General features: G+C 47.5%; 1 protein-coding gene across 2 annotated transcripts in view; it reads right to left on the reverse strand.

The window, feature by feature from the left end:
- Positions 1-21,859, reverse strand: part of LOC8026769 (beta-1,4-mannosyltransferase egh) — a 45,242-nt gene extending 23,383 nt beyond the window's left edge. The window contains exons 1-2 of one of the 2 annotated variants that reach the window (XM_029970023.2): positions 21,718-21,859; positions 13,511-15,898 (exon numbers count right to left, since the gene is read on the reverse strand). In XM_029970023.2, the coding sequence (XP_029825883.1) occupies positions 14,566-15,831 (1,266 nt within the window). In that variant the 5' untranslated portion in view covers positions 15,832-15,898; positions 21,718-21,859 and the 3' untranslated portion in view covers positions 13,511-14,565. Of the gene's footprint in view, positions 1-13,510; positions 15,899-21,717 lie in introns of those variants that run through there. The other variant, XM_042289892.1, reaches the window with a different exon arrangement.
- Positions 21,860-23,073: the final 1,214 nt, after the last annotated feature.

A 23,073-nucleotide genomic window follows, 5' to 3' on the forward strand; every position in this document is an offset into this window, starting at 1 on the left:
GGCGCAAGCACGAACGACACCGAGAGCTCCGAGCTCTGTAGAGCCAGTAGAGCACTGCATGGTAGCGCAGAACGAGCAGCTCCTACCTGGGTGCCGTTCTTGGCTGCGCAGGAGCCTTTCGGACTCGGGGTCCGATGGGTCCGGTTGCGATCGGCGAGGTCTGGCGCGGCGAAGCGCGGAGGCGTCCTCAAAGCGTGCGTGCACTCGTCGCCTCCGGCCCAGAGTGACCCGGCGGCCCGGCCTGGAGCCCTAAACCACCTAAACTCTTGGGTTTTGATGTTTCTTCCGTCTCGTAACTTCTTCCACAGCACCGAAAACAGCGGGCACGATCTGGCATAACTTCGAGCTTTGACACGGCGTGGCGCCGCCTTCCTGAAGGGCTTGGTGCGCACTCATGTAAACGTTGCCGCGTCGGCTTCGTTCGAAGAACGAGTGGAGTCGATACGCTGAAGTCGCTTTCATGTAAACGAGGCTTATAAGAAACATGAGCCGGTGCCGTACAACCGCTATACTCCGTTTCACGTTATGTTGTACGGCAGCGAAGGCCAGAAGCGCGAGCTCATAGCGTTGGCAGCTGCCCTTGATCCACGAGAGCTTGTGCCGCCGAGATGTTGCCTAAAGCAAGAAGCTAGCGCTTGTAGCCTTTTCTGCGGTACATCATAAGGTGAAATAGAGCATAGCCTGTGGGTGTTTAACGTGCATCACGCCCTAGTGATAAATGACCGAGCGCCGGTACGATGCTCATCCAGATCGACACAAACAGGGGTGGGGGTTGAACCCAAGGGTTCAACCCCCACCCCTGTTTGTGCAGATCCCTGGGTTCTGCAGCGTGAGCTTTCGCTCCACGTGCTCCGAGCTCGGGCCCTAATCTGGACATTCGGTGAAAACGTGGACGAGAACTCTGGCGGCTGCGATTGGCCGGCGCCACACTTGGCGCCGGTCAATCACAGCCGCCAGGTTTCTCGGGGGGGGGGGGGGGGGGGGGGGGGGGGGGGGGGGGGGCGAGGGGCGAGGGTTACTGAAGATTGAGATTGGGAGAAAAAATTAAATGGCAATAACTGCTCTCATTTCAAAACGTTCACAGTTCAGTTGCATGCACGCATTCGGAAGGCGTTCGTGGCCAATAACACTGGGTAAATAGTTTAAAGTACCTACGGTAATTCTTGTAAAATATACTTGTGGGAGTAGACGTAGGTTCGGTTTGCTTAAACTCGCTTGGTGCCAATTTCAAAACTGTGCACTCCTGCGAAAACGGGACATGACTCTTTATTAAAACAAAAAGACAAGACAGCAGAAACAGACCTCAGAAACGGGACTGTCTCGGGCAAAACGGGAAGTCTGGTCACCCTAGCTTTAGCAATACCTTGAAAAGGAATTTCTGCAGCCTTCGCGCACAAAATTGAAAAATAATCTCAATACCTGGGATCCTGGAGCTCAAATAAAGACGATTTAAGCGTTTTTCATCAAGTACAACGCCTCTTCAGTTTCCATATAAAGAAAAAGCAAATAAATGCTCAAGGCACGGCGGCCTCTGCTGCGCCACATGCTTTGTTTTCCTGTTGCCCACCACAACTGCAGGAGGAAAAGCATGCCAATTATCTGAATAAAGCGGGCTTAGAGATCACTCCCAGTGGTGAAAGTTGCGTTACACGTTACAACGTTACACTACTACTCCACTCCATACCATAGACTCGCATGCTAGAACAGATTGGTGACATAGTGGCTTAGAATGCAGTCAGTATACTTTTGAAATAGGTAAACAGAAACTCAAGGCAATTCAAGGGCCCTCCAAGCTCAAAGGACGTTTCATGGCCTCAAAGGCAGTACTTAAAAAAAAAAAAAAAAAGATCAAGGGAATTTGGAGTTATTATAATTCCTATATGCTCAAACAATACATGGTGTAATTTCATGGGCCTGAATATTACTAGCACTGGTGTGCAATTCCTACAAGCAACTTCATTCTTTGAAGCGCCGACTGCGTGACAGTTCAAGTATCGGGAAGCGAATGGAGGCACGCAGCAGCCGAATGAGCGAAAAAAACTTGTTCTTGTTCCAGCGGAATAAGCTTCGTCATGCGTGTCGGTTGTCGTTACTTTTGTAAATAAAAAAAATATCCAGGGGTTTTAGGGGTATCCCGGATTGCTGACGTAAGCGTCGCTTTAGACCAGAGTAAGAATACTTCAGCAACCTTGCTGCTTAAACCCTTGGTTGACAGTTATCTGGACATTTCGGCGATAGAAGCGGCATTTGACCTTTTGCAGCAGGTTCTGTAGCAGGCAAAAAAGTGGTTTAGAGCAGCCACTGACGCTTTTGGAGCACATCTGTTAGCACAGCACTCGAAAATTTAATAGTGATTGCGTCGCCAAATAAGTTCATCTATGACACTGATTGATGATTTATCTTCGAGACTGGACCATGTTACTTATTATCTTTTGGTAATAAAAATAAATAGGGCGCAAAAGAAACAAAGAACCTTATTTTTATAAATAATTTTCTGGTCAGAGTAGGTTCGATATACAATGGGTACTCAAAAGCTGAAGAAAATGTAAAAAATCAATAATAGCGCAGCACTTCAGTTGGGTAAAGCCTCCCTTTCCTTCCACTTTTACACCCGGTAGTTTATTTAGCCTGTAAACATAATTTCTGTTAAATGACTGAAAGAATCAGCATGTCCGCTAAAGTACATCTATCCTAATCGTATCAACTGCAAAAAAACAAAAAACAAAAAAAAAAACACCCAGAAATATGATAAAAACCATCACTCGTGCTTTAAAAGATACGATGCTCTTTAGCGGCGTTGGAACCAGACTGAAGTCAAAGTTCGCTGCTCTCCGCATAGCATTAAACCAGGCATTCACCCATGTCAGCCGCTGCTCAGCACTCGAGCGCAAAGTAGCGAAGCTCGACGTGCGCGCTGGTGAGAGGCGGCACGGAGGCATGCAGTAGACATGATAATCGAGTGATCTCATCAGGAGTACAATATCTTGATTCTGTTTCATCACAGTAGCCGCCATCCTACTATTTTGCAATGTTTTCTCGCGTCTGGAAATTTAGACGATGTCAGCGATCAACCCGCCAGCGTATGAACCAACCAGCGCGGTTGATAAGCAATATCTAAACTTCGTTTCAACTTAATTGAAAGCGCGCTCGACGCTACGAGCCTATGGGACCAAACAGCGTCAAAACCCGTGACTTGCCCTTTTCGTATGCATGCTTGTGGTTGTATGTGTTGGAGCTTTCGACTGTGCTCTGAAGCGAAGTGAGATGAAACAAACTTTATGGTGAGTAGGCAGGAAGGGCGCTTTGATATACATTTTTGTACCATTTTTCTTTCCGACTACTTTTCTCAAAATCGGAGTCGACTGATAATAAAATATTTTCCTTTTTTTCGCTTTGCCCATTGTGGCGTAGGTTTGGCGCAATTCTTAGAAAAAGTGGCACTTCGACGCAAGATGTAGCAGATTTTCGTTCATGGCGCAATTTGGAGTAAATGGCGAGGCGGCTTCCACCACTGAGATTTATCTGAAATCGCAGAATACGCTTTTTCGTATTCCAGAAATTTTAAAACAGTTCGCGACAGAGCAAAATGATACCACCCTAGCTTCCTGCAGGCGTAGCTAAAGCTGAGGAAGTCGTATTTTCGAATTGTGACGATCGCTAGTTACATGCCTGCTCGGCGCCAAGCACGAAAATGGCGGTGCCGGCAAGAAAGTCGGGGAATGGACTGCTAATACTCTAACAGACAATTCGCAGTGGCTGGGAAGACGTAGGCAAACAAGGCCAAGTCATTCATCCAATCAGAAAGATATCAGTACACTAGTTTTTTCAATTGCTTGATAATGTGAAGACTACATAAACATTTAATTCTGTGTTTTTTAAAGTGACACTAGCTTAAGGTCCCTAAAATTAAAACACATTTTTTTCGTTGCGGACGAAAAGGGTTAGCATTCTTAAAGGAAGCATGAAATTGATTTTCAATTCGCATAAATAGGGATTTTACTAATCGTATATCGTTTCGTGCGCCAAAAAAGAAAACTGGTAGATGAGGGTAGGAAGCCAAAAACCTCCTTTTCGGTGCGGAAGTTTGAATATATAACGGAGTATTTCGTACCTCCTTCCCTCCGAAAGCTCTCCGCCTTTTCACTGAGTTCGCGGTGTTCAAGCATGCCAGCTGATCCCAGATCACGCATTGGGCACGAGCACTGGGTCACGCGGACATATGCGCTCGTCAACAATCAATCCGTCGCCGATTGTTTGAAGGGATACGTCACGAGCTCTTCATAAAGTCTTTCAATTGTGAAGGGGAAAGGGGAATATAGAAAGGAGAGCCGTGACGGCACATATCACTAGTGAGGGACAAGTTCCATGGTGCGGACAAATGAAGGGATTCGAAGACAGTACGTCGTTTGAGCCTCTCTGTTTTGATTTTGAAGTTCTACTATTATCAGCCGTTTACTTTGACTGCTATCGCATCAGCATTGAGTGAAGTTGACCCGCTTATCAGCGGGCTGGACAGCCACTCTGGGTTTATCCCAGGCCAAGTAAATCGACCCCGCAATGTCCACCATATCATCGCTGCAGTCAAGCCAACAAGACGCAACAAAGCAGTACAGCCTGCAGTCCTCCATCTGCACTAGCTCAAGTGCTGGTTTTGTTGACGGCAGACACCATCAGAGGAGCTGGAGATCTCACTACCCAACACTGCGCTGCCTCATCTTCACTGCAGGCGATTGTTCCCCCCGATGACATGGAGCTATCCGACATCGACGGCGAAATTTAGATAAATCCAAAATCATAAAAAGAAAACAGCTTTAACTTTAGAACAGAACAGTTCTCGGAAGTATGAGTTTAAACGTATCTCTTGCCCTGGAGAAAATCTGTCTAGAGTGCACCATAGAGGTAAGATACAACAGCCGTCTAAACCTCCCCACCCCTTACGGCCTGCGTTTCCGCCGCTTCGCGACGACATTCTGCGGCGGCTCATTACAAAAACGTTAACCAACCTGACCGACCCGTACACGCCGCTTCGCAGCGTTAGTTTCATGTATACAGAAAAAGGCTAAGTTAAACAAAACAGAGAATAAACATAGGGGCGGACAGAACAGCGAAAGAGGTGCTGTTCTGTCCGTCCCTATGTTTATTATTTTTGTTTTATTTAACTTCACCAACACGCTCACGTCGAACTAACTGCTAATCTGAGCTGTCAATGAAACATCGCGTGTCGATGAAACGTCGTTCGATTAACTGATTGCCACCGCTTGAACTCCGGGCGAAGAGAAGGCGAGAGCAGCGACGTTCCTGGATAACAGGAAACCCGGCAGATGTCTTGGCCTACCGGCGACTGGATGCCAAATTCGGGAGAGACGGTAAAACAACTACAAACGAAAAAACAGCGCCGAAATACACTGGGGCACAGATGAAGGAAACAGGTTTTCCTGTTTCCTGAATCACCGTCCTTTACCCTTTCCTGTATGCTATTTAGTATCGCGAAGTTCGGAATAGCTTTTGTGAAATCGGCAAGTGAAAATAATGCCAAAACCAATATACAAATATACCTGCGATTTTCGGTGGCGTAACGTCGGGGGAAAACAGGTTTGCATGTCTAGCGAGCAATCTAAAACTGGACTCTGCCGAGCATATGTATAGTGCAACTGTGCCGGTGCTGGAGCGGGCGTCCAAAGCCTTCTTTTGACATCATGAAACGGCTTGTAAACAGTTGGGAATAAAGTCTACAGTCAAAAGAGCGAGCCCCTGCCCTCTCCTGGTGTCACTTTTTCATTGCTACCAGTAGATACTTTCATTTTGAAAAACAAGGTGAAGATAGAAATTGTAAATTCAATAAATTCGCGAAAATTATTTTGGCCCAAAATTTTGGTTATTTCAGCGATGTTTGTTGGTACGTGCAGCAAATTTTGCAATGAACCAACTGACCCAAATCTCCACCTTTATTGTTAAAAAAAAGTAATTTTACCGACAGAGGCGCCCCAAGTGCAAAACCCTAGACAGACCAGCCGGTGGAAGCCGCGGACATGGATAATGGCAAGAATGCCGGCGGGCCGCACGATCCACGGGAACCCAGTTCTTGGAATGGCCGTGGCCATGAATATTCAACCAGGGTTCCTAAACTCGTCAAACACAAAATTGGAGCCGAAAGCTCGCGGAACGCGCTGTTTGGACGTCGGCAAAAAAAAGCGCGAAGCCATCGTCGTGATAGTCCAATCGGTGCACTCCGTCAACTTCGGGCCAAATTTTGTGTTTGATGAGTTTAGGGGCCCAGCAGAGATAGTTGAGATACTCGCAGATATCTTCACGGAGGTTCCACCAGTACATGCCGCAGGTCCGGCCCCGCAGCATTGAATTAAATTCCGCCGACCTACTGCACCTGCCATGCAACATTCAGATGCTCGCGTTTCACGAACTACGGCGCACCCTCGACGCTCTCCCCAAACACCGCATGACACCAGGTATGGGCGGTGTGACCAACCAGGCTGCAAGAAACATCAGTGAGTCAACCCTTCCGGCAGTGCTGGCTCTCATCAATCAAGTGTGGAGGACGGCCGAGCTACCGATGCCTGGAGGGAGGCTGCAGTACCACTTCTCCAGCCCGGTAAACTCGAAGACCAACTAAGCTCCAACAGACACATCTCCCTGACATCATGTCTGCGCAAAGTGATGGAGCGGATGGTGCTGCGCAGCCTCGTCTACCACCTGGAAGCAGCAGGTCTTCCGGACTGCTTGTCGAGTTTCCGCCACCATATGAGCACGGCACACGCAGGGACCTCACGCAGTCAGGGACCTCGCGCAGGGACGCAGTCAGGGACCTCATTAGCTCGCTGGAGGAAGCCAAGGCGCGAGGCTGGTCCGCGGTAGCCGTTTCGGTGTCAGTGGGCATCATCTTAGCCCTGTGCGGTTTCGGTGCGAGTGGGCGACCGCTGAAATACATTTGCACGTTTCTCAGCAAAAGAACCACAAGAGCGTAAAGGTCGACAAGGGGCTGAGCAAACCCCGAAAAAATGTCCGCGATTTGCCTCCGGGGAGCGTCGTTAGCCCGCTCCTCTTCGCACTGACCGTTGTGTCAATTCCAGCAGCAGCTAGGGTAAATGAGAAACCTGCGCACCCAGTCAGCATAGCCATCCATGCAGACGACGAAGCACTGTAGGCTACCGGCCCACCACGTGGGAGGAAAGTGATGACATTTGCTCTTTAGGAAGCATGAATAGAGTGTACAGTTTGTATCAACTGTGCCTGGAGACATCGGTGGAAAAAAAGGTTGCCTTGTGCTAGACCCCGAAGAGGCTATTTAAATTCCAGCCCATACATAGGCAATGAATGCCCCGGCAAAATCGGCAAACAAAAAAAAAACAAAACAAAAAAAAAACAAAAACAACAACAACAAAACAACAACAACGGTGACGTATGTTGGGTTTATTATAGACTGGAGGTTGTCCTGGGACGCAGGGATGAATAGAGTACTCCAAAACATGAATAACAGCCTTCGAATGGAATGTTCGCAACAAATGCCGCAGCAGCTATATGGAGGGCTTGTCCTGACCTGTCCCCTGAACGCTTTACCTCTAATCACACTAAAAACAAACCAAATAAAAAAAAAAAAGAACAAGCGCAAAGCGTTGCATTACGAATTTTCCTTGGAGTTCGTCGCACGGCTTTGTCGCGACACACGCTCACAGAGGACAGGATAAACTCGGTCGAGCACATCCTACAAGAACGAGTGCGCGGTCATCTTATCCGCAGGAGGAACTGCGACTCCACCATTATGCTCCTGAAAACAATCGCCCAGCGTTCCGATTCGCGAGTTGGAACTCATCTCTGCACCCCTGGCGACCTGGCATGCCGGCACCGTTTGTACCACTAGTAGCACCAGAGAGAGCACCACCCACTGACGACCAACCTCTGCATACCAGGTCTGCGGGCCAACACTGCAGTGATCGCCACACGGCAACTCTTAGAGGATCATCATGGACTCTCAGAACGAGGGATGGAGTCGTGTGTACACGGACGGATCAGTGAACGGTTCCAGAGGCACGGCAACGGTATTCTTCCAGGCTGCAACAGTGGGCATCAACTAGCGTCTGACGACCACCCGGCTTTCTCCATGACAAAACTAGCCGTCAATCGACTCGCGCTCTGGGGAAACCGGACGGGCTAGGCAAGCGGACCACACTGGGTCGTCTTGAGTGAGTCGAGAGCAGCCACAGAGCAGTTAGCGAGACTAAAGCGATCTATGCCTCCAGCACGTTGAGTCGCACGAGATGCGATCAAACTCGGGGAAGGTGGTCACAAGATCACCTTCAAATGGCTCCCAAGCACTGCGGCATGAAGGTAATGAAGTGGTCGACTTTCTGAAGATGTCCGCTCTCAACTGTCCCGCGCTTCTCAGATGCGAAGCTGGTTGTTAAAAGAGCCATCGCTCTACAACACCCAGATCCGGAAGCGGTGAAAGGCGCTTCTCAAGCCCGTCTGCCACGCGGCCTTGACCATCGAACTGCCGCGGTACTCTACCGCCTAAGGACCGGAAGCGCGTTCACCTCGGTCTGGAATCTCAGTGTTGGACAAAATACTCGATAAAAGTATGTAAGTTAAGTTACTAAATACCAGCTTAGTATTTAAAGTATTTAAAATACTCCTCAAGTTACTTTCACTGTAAAGTACCTTGAGTAGGATGCAAATACTTAGAAATGTAATTCAAGTACTTTTGAAGATACTTCCGCATTGCGCAATTTGAATCGACGTCAGTGGCAACGAAAATCTGGTTTACCAGAATGGTTTATCAACACGCAACAACACAAAATGTCAAAAAAAAAAAAAAAATGTACGGCTATCGAATGCAGTCCAACCATAAGGAGCAGAATATTGTCACGAATGACAAATGATGAGGCGGCGAATGACTGAAGAAGCTAAACGTTTAATGGGGCCAACTTGAGCCCAAAACGAAATAGAGAAGGGCTAGCGTCACAGGCGTCGATGTCGGCGAAACAGCAGGATCGAGCGCTAAAACAAAACTAACTCCGGACCAAAAAAAAAAAAAAAAAAGTCCTGCTTTTGTATGTTTTACAGCCTTGATAGAGATGCGCCTCAACGGGTGATTGGTAGCTTAGCGGTAAATGAGAAATTTAGCCAGTGCAGTACAACCGCTAACCTTGGGTTTTTAACGTGCATCACGCAGAAGTGATTACACGAACGCGTGCCGGTACGAAACTCGTCCAGATCGAAACGAGCGGGGGCTGTGGGGATCAAACCAAGGAGGTTCCCAGCGCAAGCTTTTGCTACCGCCACGCGGAGCACCTTTTGTACACGCGTGGGTTTCTGGAACATTCGGCGTAGAACGTTCCGCGCGTAGAACATTCGTAACTCGATCACACGAGAAGGTTCTCGAACATACGAGAATGTCAAGTTGAAATAATAAATATAAGAGGAGTCCGCTCTCTGGAATCAAACCCGGAGGCTCCGCGCGAGAGCCAAGCGTGGTAATTCATTCGGCCACGCGCTCGCTCGGCGACGCGCGTGGCGATATCACTGACACATGTTTCAAAACATTTCTGGGATAGAAATAAAAAGGTCGCTTCAGCTATCGTGACACCGCTGAATGTCACGTCCTACGGCGCATCTTAGACGCATCGTGTAACTACAATCCATATTCCCTACATGGGGAGTTCTCTATAAACGAACTTGGGATACGGATATGAGTGGATGGATAACAAAGAGAACCCACATAATAGCCACGGCAGTAGTCGCACCTTCTTCAAGTAGGTTGCGTTCGGAGAGGCGTTTAGCGTTGGGGCCCGCTTTGTTGGGATTTTTAGAGGTCATTCAGCTTTTAATTCGTTTCCTGTCCTGTTCTCTGCTTACTGATGTTCGTTTACAGACAGTGTTCGCGAGAGCAATAAGTGACGGACTGACAAAAAGAAAAGAAAGAAAAGAAAGCTTAGACGTTTTGCAGTAGCGGGGCCAAATATACTACAAGCAAAACAAAAATGTCTTTTTTTGTGTCCACTTCCCATTTTTTTTATTTTGTTATCTTCTTGACACTGAAGTCTGCATAGTTGTCGTAGGTCGTTTCCCGGTCTGCGTTGCGCCTCAGAGGGGCAATCGTAACTTCCGTAAAACCACCCCTTTTGTATGAGGATATTTTTGGGGAAACTCCAGAAAACAAAAGGTGCCTTTGAGAAGGCGAGGGAAAAGCTTTCATTGTACGAACTTTGGGCTGAATTACGAGTCACAATCGGCAAGAAAGCGATGTTTTTTTCATGAGCTCAACCAAAGTTACCGTAGCTAATCGGAGCTAGCTACATGACTTGGTTGCTCTAAGGATGTTCACGTTTGCTCGTGCCACGCCCACGCCACTTCATACCGAAAAACTGGGAAAAAGGCGGAATGTCAAAAATTTATTAAAGATAATGAGTACAAGATACCCAGAAATCTAATTAAAATGGAGCATCAAATACTCTCGATCAAAAGTATTTGCAAGATACTTAAAAAAGTATTTGAAATACAGTATCTTGAGTAGAGTATTTGAGGTAGGCACAAGTCTTGGTGTAGATAGGTCGCTTCTGACGCAGTCTAGACCCCAATTGCCCGACCTTCGGGGAACCAGCCGATGCTGAGAACGTCCCCTTGCACTGTGCAGGCTACGGTACGAAGAGGAACGTAAAGGAGTCCAGGACGGGTTTTCTCGCCTCGAACTCCGTAGTAGTAGCATGGAAGAACCGCTGTGTCTCAGGACATCAAGAACTAAGTCAGACACGCCACTGAAAGACCTTCCTGAAGATAACACAACTCCTGGAAACCCTCTAGATGCCTGCCTGCCCGTCAATGCGCCACGACAGGGTGCGACCAGATATCAAGACGTCATTTTCATGACTTCATAAGTGCTGTGGTCACTGCAATAGATATCCCAAGAAAGCTAACGACCGAATCTACGGATGGCAACTGAGACACGGGTCTAAGACTTTTCGGTGTAGAGCGTTTCGGTGCGGACTTTTCGGTGTGGGACTTTTCGGTGCACGCCCAATCAAAATCACGTTTTCTTTTTTTTTAACGTAATAAGCACTATTTTAGCTCAAACTTTACTGTTCGTGCTTTATATCTTTCTAGACTTTGTCATCCATTTACGATCACTTACTGATATACGACACAAGTGACTTTGTTAAGCGCAGTACCAACCTGCGTAGGAATTGAAGACGTTGGACAGTAAGGTTCGTTTGCCGGTGTTTCGTTTCTAAAGTACGCACTAAAATTGGGTTGTGTGTGTGTTTATACAGCCTAGAACTTGGTCTGCCTCACAGGGGCGACCAGTCTCCCAGCTGTAGATGAGAAATTTAGCCAGTGCGGTACCAGCCGCTAGCCTGGGGTCTTTAACGTGCATCACGCAGTAGTGATACACGACCGCACGCCGGTACGATGCTCATCCAGATCGAAACGGGCAGGGGTGGGGCTCGAACCCAGGATCCCTGGGTTCTGCAGCGCGAGCTTTCGCTCCACGTGCTCCGAGCTGGTGTGCGCTAGACCACTCGGCCACCGATCCCCCTAAAGTACGCACTACACTCATCACATAGTGTTTACGGCTTGGTTCGATAGAGGCGTTCTTGACCTCTTCTGTAAAGATATTGGCTTTGTTATTTGGCGATCCGCGTAGGAAAGGCCCCAACAGCAAGGAGCTTAAGAATGTTGAAAATTATCCGAGTAGAAGTTAAAAAATTTCCCGGAACTTTCAGACGTCCTTCTTCTTCCATGAAGTTCTCCATCTTTTACCACAGTCTCGGGTTATTTTCAACATGATGAACATCCACCAGCTCGCGTGCACACTCACCGTTTTTTTGTAAAGTTTGAGAAGTTGTTTATGTATGATAGCTCAAAACAATTTGGAATATTATGAAATGTGCGTCCACCGCGAAGTCGTATAGCATCGATAGTTTAGCACACCTGACAGGAGAAAATAAGTTCTTCCTATCCATCTCTCATCGTAAGGTTTGTAATATAAACCAAGACATAAAACACATTCAAATTACCCGAGACCGTGGTAAAAGATGGAAAACGTCATGGAAGAAAAAGGACACAGGAAGAAGGACGTCTCAAAGTTCCCAGTAGTTTCCCATCTTTTACCAGTCTCGGGTAATTTTCAACCTTCTCAAGCTTCTTGTGGTTGGAACCTTTCCTACAGATTACTACTAGTAAATCCAATATTCTTACAGAAGACGACGAGAACGCCTGTATCGACACGACGCGTAAACACGATGTTATGTGTCTAAGGCGTATGTTGGAAAAGAGACACCGACAAAAACGAAACATGACGTCTAACGTCTCCAGTCCTCCCGCAGAATGGTGCTGCGCCTAACAAAGCCACTAATACCCCTGTTACACGGGCACACTTAACCACGGTTAACTCAGCTGAACTGCTGTTGCGCGGCACCACAGATACCGCACTATACCCTCTGACAGCTATTTCAGAAGAAGTGAAGAGCGCGCGCGCACTGCTTCGGTAGATGCTCAATCGCACGTTCGCCCATAGCTTTGACTGTATAGGGTGTTTTCACTGACGTAATTTCGTCCACCATTTTGTTGTTGCGAGCTGTCTGGCGTGTGCCAAACTCGAGCATTCCAAGGATTTACATGCCCCCTCAAATGACTACAGCACCGCTGACATCATCTCAACCGGTTACGATGTAATCCTTCAATGTAGTAAATTTGTTTGGAAAAACAAACTAACAACAAAATGGCGAATTGACGTCATGTGCAAACAACCTATAGCCGCAGAATGTTGTCCGCAAGTATTGTGCGCTATCTGTGGCTTAGCGTAACTGCAGTTAAATGTGCCCGTGTAACAAGGGTATTAGGCCGTATATTAGTAAGTTACCGTAAATGGACGACCAAGTTTACAAAATTATAAAATATATAAAAAATAATTTTTTTTTGGTAAAATAGTGCTTATCACTTTTAGAGAGGGAGAGCAAAAAAAAAGCTCGCGATTCTGATTGATCATGCACCGATAAGTGCGTGCACCGAAAGGTCCATGCACCGAAATGTCCGTGCACCAAAAAGACCGCACCGAGGCGCCCTACTTTCTTTACTACATTCTCGTTTTTGTATCTATTCTTTGTCCTCTTACAAACCTTTCCTATCGACAGCGATATGTGCGCACTCAGTGTCACAAACAACGCCAAACTTTCAAGCAGAAAGAAATACAAAAATAAAATATTAAACATCGTTTGAATCGAATCCCATGGTCACATCAGCAGTGGTACTTTTGGATCGGCTCGGATAGCCTACACAATAGGCTCGAATTAACTGAACTACGAGCATCTTTCATACCCCCGAGCTATGCCGACAGGCCCTTTTTGTATCTTCGGAATATATCTTGATATTATTGGGGCTCTTCATTTATCCTTTCAACAAAACCACAAACAATTCCCATCAATTGGTAGTGCGCCCTCTAATTATGTCAAAAATTATAATTTCTCCAACACTACAAAATGGGATCAATGAAAGTGCCTCCTTCCTGCCTGGGAATTTATTTATTTGAAGATTCATTTATTACACACAAGTAATGTATTAGCGTTTAAAAGTGGGAGATAAATAAAGCATCATAGCCTCAAAACAAGTGGCAAATAGAAGTATTTGGTACCACAAACATGGAATGAGTTTGAACAAAGAGCACCAACTGGCAGCAGCGAAACAGAAAATAAACAAATGTAGTTTAAAATACAATCGTAAAGAAACACACTCTACTTTCTTTCACATGGAAACGAATCTCGGCACACTAAAAGCTGTCGTAGCCAATTCAGCGTTGAAAGCAAGTCGCATGACCTTCGGGTTGGGTTCAGTGATGAACAAAGAAGTAATGTGGCACATTCAAAGTGCCGAGCTCGATGGCCGTAGCATTGACTGCAACCCGACTTGGGGTCAGACAAATCTAGACAATAAATGGTACACATTTCTTAAAAAGAACTGCAACACAAGATAAAAACGCAAGGCTTCAAAAAAGTGAACATTACGGTAAATGTCTGCAAGTAACACGAAATTATAAGACTCCCAAAATTAATTTTTCATAGGTGTCAACAAAGAAATATTTGAGTATGAAAGAGGTGGTAAAACAAGCAGCATAATCCAAGTGTAACACGAGTATCTCTCAACAGAAAGCTTACATTCGAGCCATGGCTGAACCTCTACTATTTGCAAGAGAAACACAAGTCGTTGTCCAAAGCTGTCCAGTCACAATGACGCTTAAAATTTCCCGGATCATTTAGCAACACGGAAAGTTGGTAGGGAAAGAAAGGCGAGGCCCGTCAATAAGTGAGATACATCAGTTTCTAGCAAAGCACCCAGATAAATATAACTAAGGCAGGAAATGACCTTGCATTACGGGAATCAAGAAATTTTGAAATAGCTTGTTTATGACGGGTCATTTGAAATTAGAAAAATAAACAAAGCATTTCAAGGTACACAAATCAAGCAAATGAAAGTAAAACAGTAGGATAAGGATGAACTTAGAAAAACAAAACAAAAATAACAATGAAGTGCAGTCCAACTTGTCCCACCTTCAAGGACATTTCATTCAACTACCTCAAGGCAAACAACGAGCATGTCATCTGCTACAAAGCCATCCTTGCACAGGTCGTCAGCAAAAAATGCAAAATCTTCGACTTCAGACTGGTTTTTAAAAATCTCGTCACTTTTCAGCGGTCGGCACTTGTTCAGACTAGCATCTGTTGGGTGAACCAGGACAAGCGTCATGTCTATGCCTGATCCGCAGTTTTGGGATTGTCCTAGAAATGTTAGCTTAAAGCCGATGGCATGTCTCGTGGAATCTTCGTAGACCAACTGACAAATCTGGACTTCTTTACCTTTAATCAATACTCTTCCTTTAGGACACCGGGCAGGGTATACATGAGAGGATTCATCCGGTGCAGGCGCACCCGCAACCTTGGCAGCAAAATTGGTGCAGGTAAAGACATACTTTTCTTCACGCACACCAGTAGAGAGTGCGCCCAATGCCAGCCAGTATGTCGGAATCTTCTCGCAACTTCCACCCAGGTTAGTGTCGACAGGCTTAGTAAGCTCTACCAAGGCCCGAATCATAGGGGTTAGCCTCTTTGTATATTTTTGAATACCCTCTACGTGCTGGGCATTTTGTTGTACTGGATCAACAAGGCTAGACGTCATACTCTTCGAATCCTTTGCAGCCTTGCAGTGCTGTAGAGCTTCAGTCAGATCCTTTTCTAAATCTTCCAAGTATTGCTTCATTGACTCAACAAGGGCATGGGACTTCGTAACACCTGATAGTTCCTCGCTGGATTTGCCACCGTGGTCAGTGCCAGAGTTGGGACACTCCCCTGGAACAGGCTTCCGGGTCAGCCCTGGTGCCACATCTTCGAGTTGAGCTCTGCAGTCTTTCTCCAGATGCTCCAAGAGCTGAGTGTGAAAAGAAGTACTTCCACACCTCTTGCAAGTCACAACATGGAAGCTGCAGTCCTTTGTGTAGTGGGCCTCCAGATCTTCAAAGGGACCTTCAAACTTGCAGCCGTGCTCTGCATTCATACATCGGACCAGGAACAGCTTTCTCTGGTTGTCTCCGAGGACAAACTTCTTGGTCTCATCTGCGTTGACAACCACCTTATCCAGGGGACACTTGGGACTCTCTTTATCAAGGAGATGTTCGTAGCAGTTGGAGCAGAAAACGTGAAGACATTCTGTAACTGTCAACGCCCGCGACATCAATCCACATATGTCGCACGTCCACGCACGAGGTACAGGCTTGAGGAATGTCAGTGGTCTCCAGTCCAGGAAGCTTGAAAATCCCGTTAATGTTACTTCCATGTTTCTTCTTGGGCCTTTCACGACAATTCCCAGGAAAGGACTTGCCAGAGAATGTCAATGATGTAACCTTAAAAAAAAAGAAAGGTTAGTTATTTTCATTAAAATGCTCAATACATTGTGGTGTCACGACAAGTATAGACGATGTTGCAATTTGAACCACATTATCAGTGGCACCCCATATTTCAGAAAACCATGTTTGTACAATGAAAGTACTTTTATCATCCTCACACTGGTCACGCAATAATATTAAAGCCCTTAGAATATAGCTTTCCCACCTTGGCTGTCGGTAGTAACAATAAATAAAAAAATAGCATGCCTGCAACTTTATTCATATCTAAAATGCAAAACACTTTCTTTTTTTACGGTTTACGAATGCATGCCGTTTCTTGGTGCGCATGTAGCACAATAAGTCTTCCCAAAACCAGATATCTTGTTCACTAACCTTTCATACCAGTGGACAAAAACATTGATGCCTAGATCAGTGTAAATATCTGCTAAGATTGTATGAAGACCACGTGTGGTCATCAAGTCAGTCTTCTGTGTCAAAAGTAGGAAGCCCAAAGGGGTTTGCAAAACCATATCTTTTTAGACAAAAATAATGAAACCAGAAATACAAGATGTCTTGGTGGCTTTCTCTTATGGTTCCTATCGGACGTCACGACCAGGATTAGTGCAAGAACCGAAAGTGTGCAGGAGAGCTGATGAGAGCAAACATCATGATCCGAAATTCTAAACGCTGAGACACGGAGGAAATAAAATAACGGTCAAGACAACACTTCAGACGAATCGCGGTCTTAAACTATCACTGTCGAAGTTCACCCTCTATCCGCGTTTACATGAATGCGAGTTAATCGCATCGAATCCAGTTGTCGCATTCAATGCGGTCATGTAAACGGCATAATGCGCAAAAGAAGCGAATCGCATTCAAGCCGCCAGACAGAGGTGGCTCGAGATGGCGAGTGCGCATTCATTCAGCCCATGTAACCGGAGGTCGCATTGCATTTTGGGACGGGGAGGATTATGAAAAGGCGCTCGCTGCGGGAGCGAGTGAACAGCTGAGAACATTGCGGCGGCCAACCTCGTCGGCGGCGCGGAAGCGGTCCCGTATGATCGCCCGCAAATTTTTTCCCGAGAACAAACGCGAGCTTTTATTGCCATCATAAGTAAGCGGAATATAGCGGAGCTGCTCGGTGAGGGCGGCCCCCGTCCAAGCCTTGCAAAATACGACTTGCGTGTTCGAAGGGGTCCCAAAGGCTTTGGTGCAAGCACGAACGACACCGAGAGCTCCGAGCACTGTAGAGCACTGCATGGTAGCGCAGAACGGGCAGCTCCTGCCTGGGTGCCGTTCCTGGCTGCGCAGGAGCCTTTCAGACTCGGGGTCCGGTTGGTCCGGTCGCGATCGGCGAGGTCTGGCGCGGCGAAGCGCGGAGGCTTCCTCAAAGTGTGCGCAGACAAGTCGCCTCTGGTCCAAACTGACCCGGCGCCCCGGCCTGGAGCCCTAAACGCTTGGGTTTTGATGTGTCTTCCGTCTTGTAACTTCTTCCACAGTTCACTGAATGCGTCGAAAGCGTCGAAAGACCTCCATGGGCCTCCACGTGCGATGCACCTAAAAACGTGGTGCGGCTGGTTCCGGAAGAGCATAACTTCGAGCTTTGACACGGCGTGGCGCCACCTTCATGTAGGGCTTGGTGCGCATTCATGTAAACGTTGCCGCGTCGGCTTCGTTCGAAGAACGAGTGGAGTCGATGCGCTAAAGTCGCTTTCATGTAAACGAGGCTTCTTACACCATTCTTATTTTTGTTAATAAAAATAGAATTCATCGTTCTCAAAACTTCACAGTGAGCGCTTAGCCCATCCTGGAAGGCCGACCACAGCGACGCTGTTGGTTGTGCATGTCGTCAATAGAGTAGAGAGGCAAGCGACTGGAATTGACAGCTGAGAAATCTATCGTCAGAAGACTATTTAGGTTTCCATAACTAAAGCCCTTTTTATGGTAATGATTTTGCGCCCCAAAGTATGTGAAAACATTGGAGAATTGCATCCAATTTGTGTCCACAGCAAAACATATTCATGTGAGACCAGGGCCATCCTTCTAGAAGCAGCGTATCAGCTGAGACAGGGTGAAAGAAAGCACTGCCAAAGCTAGCTCACAAGCGGAGTGGCGTCTCAAGTCTAGTCTCAAGCGCCCCAGGCTTGGCAGACTTGCTTTTACCCAGCCCCAGTTAAAGGGTTCGTGCAAAGAAAACAGATATGCCCAGACTTAATTTTATAAAATTGACGGGACTTAAATGATCCTGGAACTTGAACATATTTGACTAACATTGGTCTGGTTGGGTAAAGCTATATAGTTAATAAGAATGAACTCCGACTAAAGCCCTCAAAAAGTACAAACCAACGCTTCGAAACGCGTTCGAAGTGCTGGCGCGTATGCTGAGGAAGGAGGGCATTCAAGTAGCCCACAAGCCAGAGTCCACACTGGGCCGATTCATGCCACGACCAAAGGAGCGGCTTTCAAAGGAAAGAGCCAATGGCGTGGCCGGCCTCCTACATTGGCCAATCGCAGTTCTAGAGCGACTCTGCCAGCATAAGAACGACGTGCGAAAATTTGATCATGAGCGCAGCGCCGTCGTCGAACACTGCGACGACTTCGACCATCGAATCGACTTTGCGAACACGTGCGTGCTTGACGTGAAGTCACATATCCGGAAAAGGCTTTTCCTGGAGTCCTGGAACATTCAACATACACCGCGGAACATATACATCTGCCTGGGTGCCTTGCCAACCGTGTACGCCCAGGGCCTACATAACCTGGCAAGCAAAGCTGCCAAATGAAAACACACCCGGAAAAGAAGGAAAAAAAAATTAGACGTTTACAAATCTTTGTAACGCGAAATTAAAGCGCAGCTCTTTAGGAGGAAAAGAAAGAAGACGGAGTTTTTTCAGTTTCTCCCGCTAAATCTAGCGGAGAAATTGATTTTGTTCATAAGTGATGCGACACCAAGTCATGTGACGTCATTTTCCCCGCTAAATTTAGGGGGAAACTGAATTGGTGTTGAGGTCACGTGGCGTCAGTTTTCCCGCTAAATTTAGCGCGGTGACGCCGCGAAACCCGGAAACGGACACGGTATCTTGATGGGCAAAGAGAAGAGAGCTGCTGCATCCCTGTGCTATAGTCACCTTTGATGAACAGACGGAATGCGTTTCGAAATGTTGGGCTGTACCATTTGAGGGCTTTGGAGTTTAGTTATTTTGACCATATAACTCAAAGATCCTAAATCTCAAATATCGCGGCGAAATATTGCGTCCATATTTTATAAAACGTGCTTGAAAATCGTGTTTCTTTGGGTTACTGGAGCTACCATGCGACATTGTTGGCGAGCTTGAGCAACAAAACGTCACATACCTGTGTAAGGCTGGCGGTATACTGTACTTTATTGTTTGTTCCAATAATAAAAATAAAATAGTGAGGAATTTACTGGCGTTCTAAACCTACATAAGCTCTGCCACGTGATCAGGGGCGGATGCAGGAATTTCCTGAGGGGGGGGGGGGGGGGGGGGGGGGTCAGGTGTTGGTCAGCGTACCATATGTTTAGGAATCCCCTCCCCCTCTCCTTCGTTTTACGCTCTAAATTTTACGCATGCAGAAATCAAGAGGGGGGGTCAGGACATCCGGACCCCCCTCTAAATCCGCCCCTGCACTCGTTTTTAAACACATCCAAGATTTCCGTCGTCCGGCACCTATCGCAACATCGATCGGCTCCTGACGCGTGCTGGTTGCTGCGCATTTTCAGAGCGCGGAAGGTTTAGGCTGTGGTGTGTACTCGGCGTCTTTGACGCGTGTTGTGTGCGCGCTCCAGCACTCGCCACGCCGACCGTGTGCGTTGTGCGACAGTGCAGCACAAGGTATACGATAAAACGAACGACATTCGGTTTCCTAAGTTGCCGGATGATCCACAAGGAAGAGCGGCCTGGCTTCGAGCCACTGACCGCGAGGCCCGGGTTACGTGTGTTCCGAACACTTTCTAACGGGGGACTATGACATGAACATCGAAGTGGAGCGAAGCCTTGGCCAGGTCACGAAACCGACACGTTTCGTCGAACCGCGGGCGCCTTGCTGCAAAGAGCACGCCCCATCTTCGCTGTGAGTCTCGCCGTCGGATGGCGACCGGCCTCGTACTCGTCGGACGGAGTGTCCGCATAAGGCACAAAGCTGATATGTCGGGTGCGCTCGATTAAGCGACGCTGCAGCTCCGGGAGGTCCAACCGATTGGGGGCATCTTACATCTGAGGAAAATATCTGGTCGCCTGACTTGTACGCGTGACGTCAAAAAAATAAACCTTTCCGATTGGGTGTCTTAATGTGACGTAGCCGTAGAACTGAGAGCGAAGCTCTCCGGGAAATCGAAATTGTCGTTTTACACTAATAAATGAATCCGGGCGACGAACCGAATGCGTGAGGGTTACATAAATAGAGGCCCGGTAATCCAAATAAGCACACAGCGCAGAATTTTCTAAACGTTTCACGACCCCTTAAGACGCTGTTTCTAGCACACCGGCCCTGCTATCTGTACGATGTAATAAAACCTTACCCAGATCTGGTGGTTTGGTTGAATATACCCGGAACTCTTTATAATGAAGCCTCAAGCAGCATTACACAAGAAGGGGTTCGCTGGCTGAGTTGGTTAGCGTGCGGCAGCTCGGAGTGGTACAATTAAAAGCTGGCGCTGCATATCCCAGGGATCCTGGAATCAATCCCTACCCGTAGCCGGTTCGATCTGGATGAGCACCGTACAGGCGTACGGTCGTGTACCACTACCGCGTGATGCACGTTAAGTGTAAACCGCATGTGAGCGATTTGGCGAGCGAAGAGACAAGCGACGGCGACAAGGGCCCGTTGTCGCTCGGTCATTCGCTCGACGAGGCAATCCGCATGTAAGAAGCGGGAGCAAGCGACCAAGGCGATGAGCGACGTTTTCTAGAAATCTAAAACCGAGCGACGGGACGTGGGACAGTGTAAAATCTCCGTCGCTGACTCGACACCGTCGCTCGCTAAATCGCTTACATGCGGTTCAGCCTAAACCGAGCAACGCGACCAGCGACAGTGAGAGATCTCCTCGCTCATCGCCGACTCCTCGCTTCTCGCCGTCGAAGTCCATATCACATGAGCGAATGACGTTTTAGCGAACAGCGACATTTGAGCGAATCGACGTTTTAGCGAATAACGGGGGCGCGCGTTAACCCATCCGTAGCGCTGCGCTTACGCCACTTCGCGGCGACAGTCTGCGGCGGCTCATTACAAAAATGTGAACCCATTTGGTCCACCGGAAAACGCCGCTTCACGGCGTCCGACTATTCGCTAAAGTGTCATTCGGTGAAACGTGGGCGTTCGCTAAAACGACAGTCGATCAAGTTAGTGCCTCCCTACTTTTTGGAGTGCTCAATGGCCCACAATGTTAATACAACCCTAACCAATATTACTTCTTGCGTACCGAAACAATGTTCCCATTTCGTTGGTTTCCCAGCGCCAACCCAAGGAGAGGTAGGTGACCGCAAGGCAGAACTGACGATCCGGTAAATGCCGAAAACGAAAGTCGTCTGTATTGACTTCTGTGTCCCTCTATCGTTTCGGTAATTTACACAACAACACGCTAAACTATCCCCACAACCCAATGAAATGTTTGCGGTCTTTGGCGCGAGGCATCTTGAGCTTGGTTGCTAAGCAAGGCACGCGCAAGTTCACACTTGCAGTGCTTGGAAGCTGATAAAGCGCGCCATTTTCCGTGCCCCAAAAAGCGCGGTTGGCGCGGTCGGTTCCGATTCGTTCGGATGGTACCAAGCAGCCGACGAGTTTCTGCTACACTTTGACCTTTGAACTTGACAGCTTACCTGCGACAGGGGCCGGGATCCAGAACCCTTGCAAATGGTGGATAACTCAACGCGCGACAGTACGCAGCGGTTCGAAGCAGTACGATGCTCGATCAATGTGAAATGGGAACTGTTTGTCCGCTGAAAGGGATACAGAAGCGGCGGCAGCAGTGTTGCCAACTCAAAAATCAAAAACCCGCAGTCGGAATCCCGAAAACCGCTAAAAAGACCGCTAAATCCAAAACACAGCGCAAAACGACTTTTTAGACACGTTTTGTTTTGGCTTTAATTCTTGACAAAGGTATAATAACAGTATAGATCATATCAATGCCATCTGAAAGGAAGCTTTCTTTTTGTTTTGACTAGAAATCTGTCACGCCACGCCACAGTTCACCCGGGTGATCCGAAGTCGAAATTGCAGAGTGAGCGCATACGAACATGGCAAGGGACCCTTCAGCAGTGCGTGACTAGTCAGATCCGTTCAACTCGTAGAGTCGTCTGCTACCAGAGGAGAAAGGTGCAGCGGCCGAAACATGCTTCTTCGTTGCAGCGTGCGCGACCAAATTCACACTCTTCGCAGATAGTTCTGTTTTGAAATAGCGGCACCTGGCTCGTCTGCTATCACCAGGAACCTCCAGTAGCCAGTCTTTAAGTTTAGGGTCTTATAGCCATACTTTTCTAAACTTTTGAGCGTACTTCACCACGCAAATTTTACGAAACAGTGACAAAAACGTCAAAGGAAAATTGGAACATTCATGCTGTTCAGACGAGCGCGTACAAAACAGGGAGGCATGTTCCGACATTCGTCGCCTTAATGTTTTGATGACGTCACAGGCGTTACTCTCACAAACCAGAACATTACGGAGAGTAAGCGAAGACGACTGTGGCTTATTATCCTTGTCTTTATGGATATGAAGGGTGCATAGTTGACAGTAAATCGATATAACTTGTATATCGCTAAAAAACCGCCAAGGTTTCATAAAACCGGCTAAAAATCCCGCCGCCCGCAAAACAATAATTTATCCCGCTAAACAGAACCAAAAACCGCTAAGTTTAGCGGGAAAACCGCTAAATTGGCAACACTGGGCGGCAGCGACGAGGTCAACGAGGTGACGATGGTGACGATGCGAACGTATAGGTCAAGCAAAAATACTCTACATTTTGTAATGGACGGTATTTTGCGCCGCCTGGCGAGTGACATTGACACCACAAAGTCAGTTTTCTGTTTCTGCGCGTGCACAAATGCTACTCATAGCATCTTCGATCAAATCGTACCGGGACCGCCCTGCAACCAGGACAGTCCACAGCGCTCCCCGGTCGTGCAGCGCGAAGTCGGTGCAGCATCGAGGACAAACTGCGCCGCGCCGGTCCACTTCG

The sequence above is a fragment of the Ixodes scapularis genome, unplaced genomic scaffold (genome assembly GCF_016920785.2).
Source record: "Ixodes scapularis isolate PalLabHiFi unplaced genomic scaffold, ASM1692078v2 PGA_scaffold13__105_contigs__length_92229423, whole genome shotgun sequence".
Lineage (NCBI taxonomy): Eukaryota > Metazoa > Arthropoda > Arachnida > Ixodida > Ixodidae > Ixodes > Ixodes scapularis.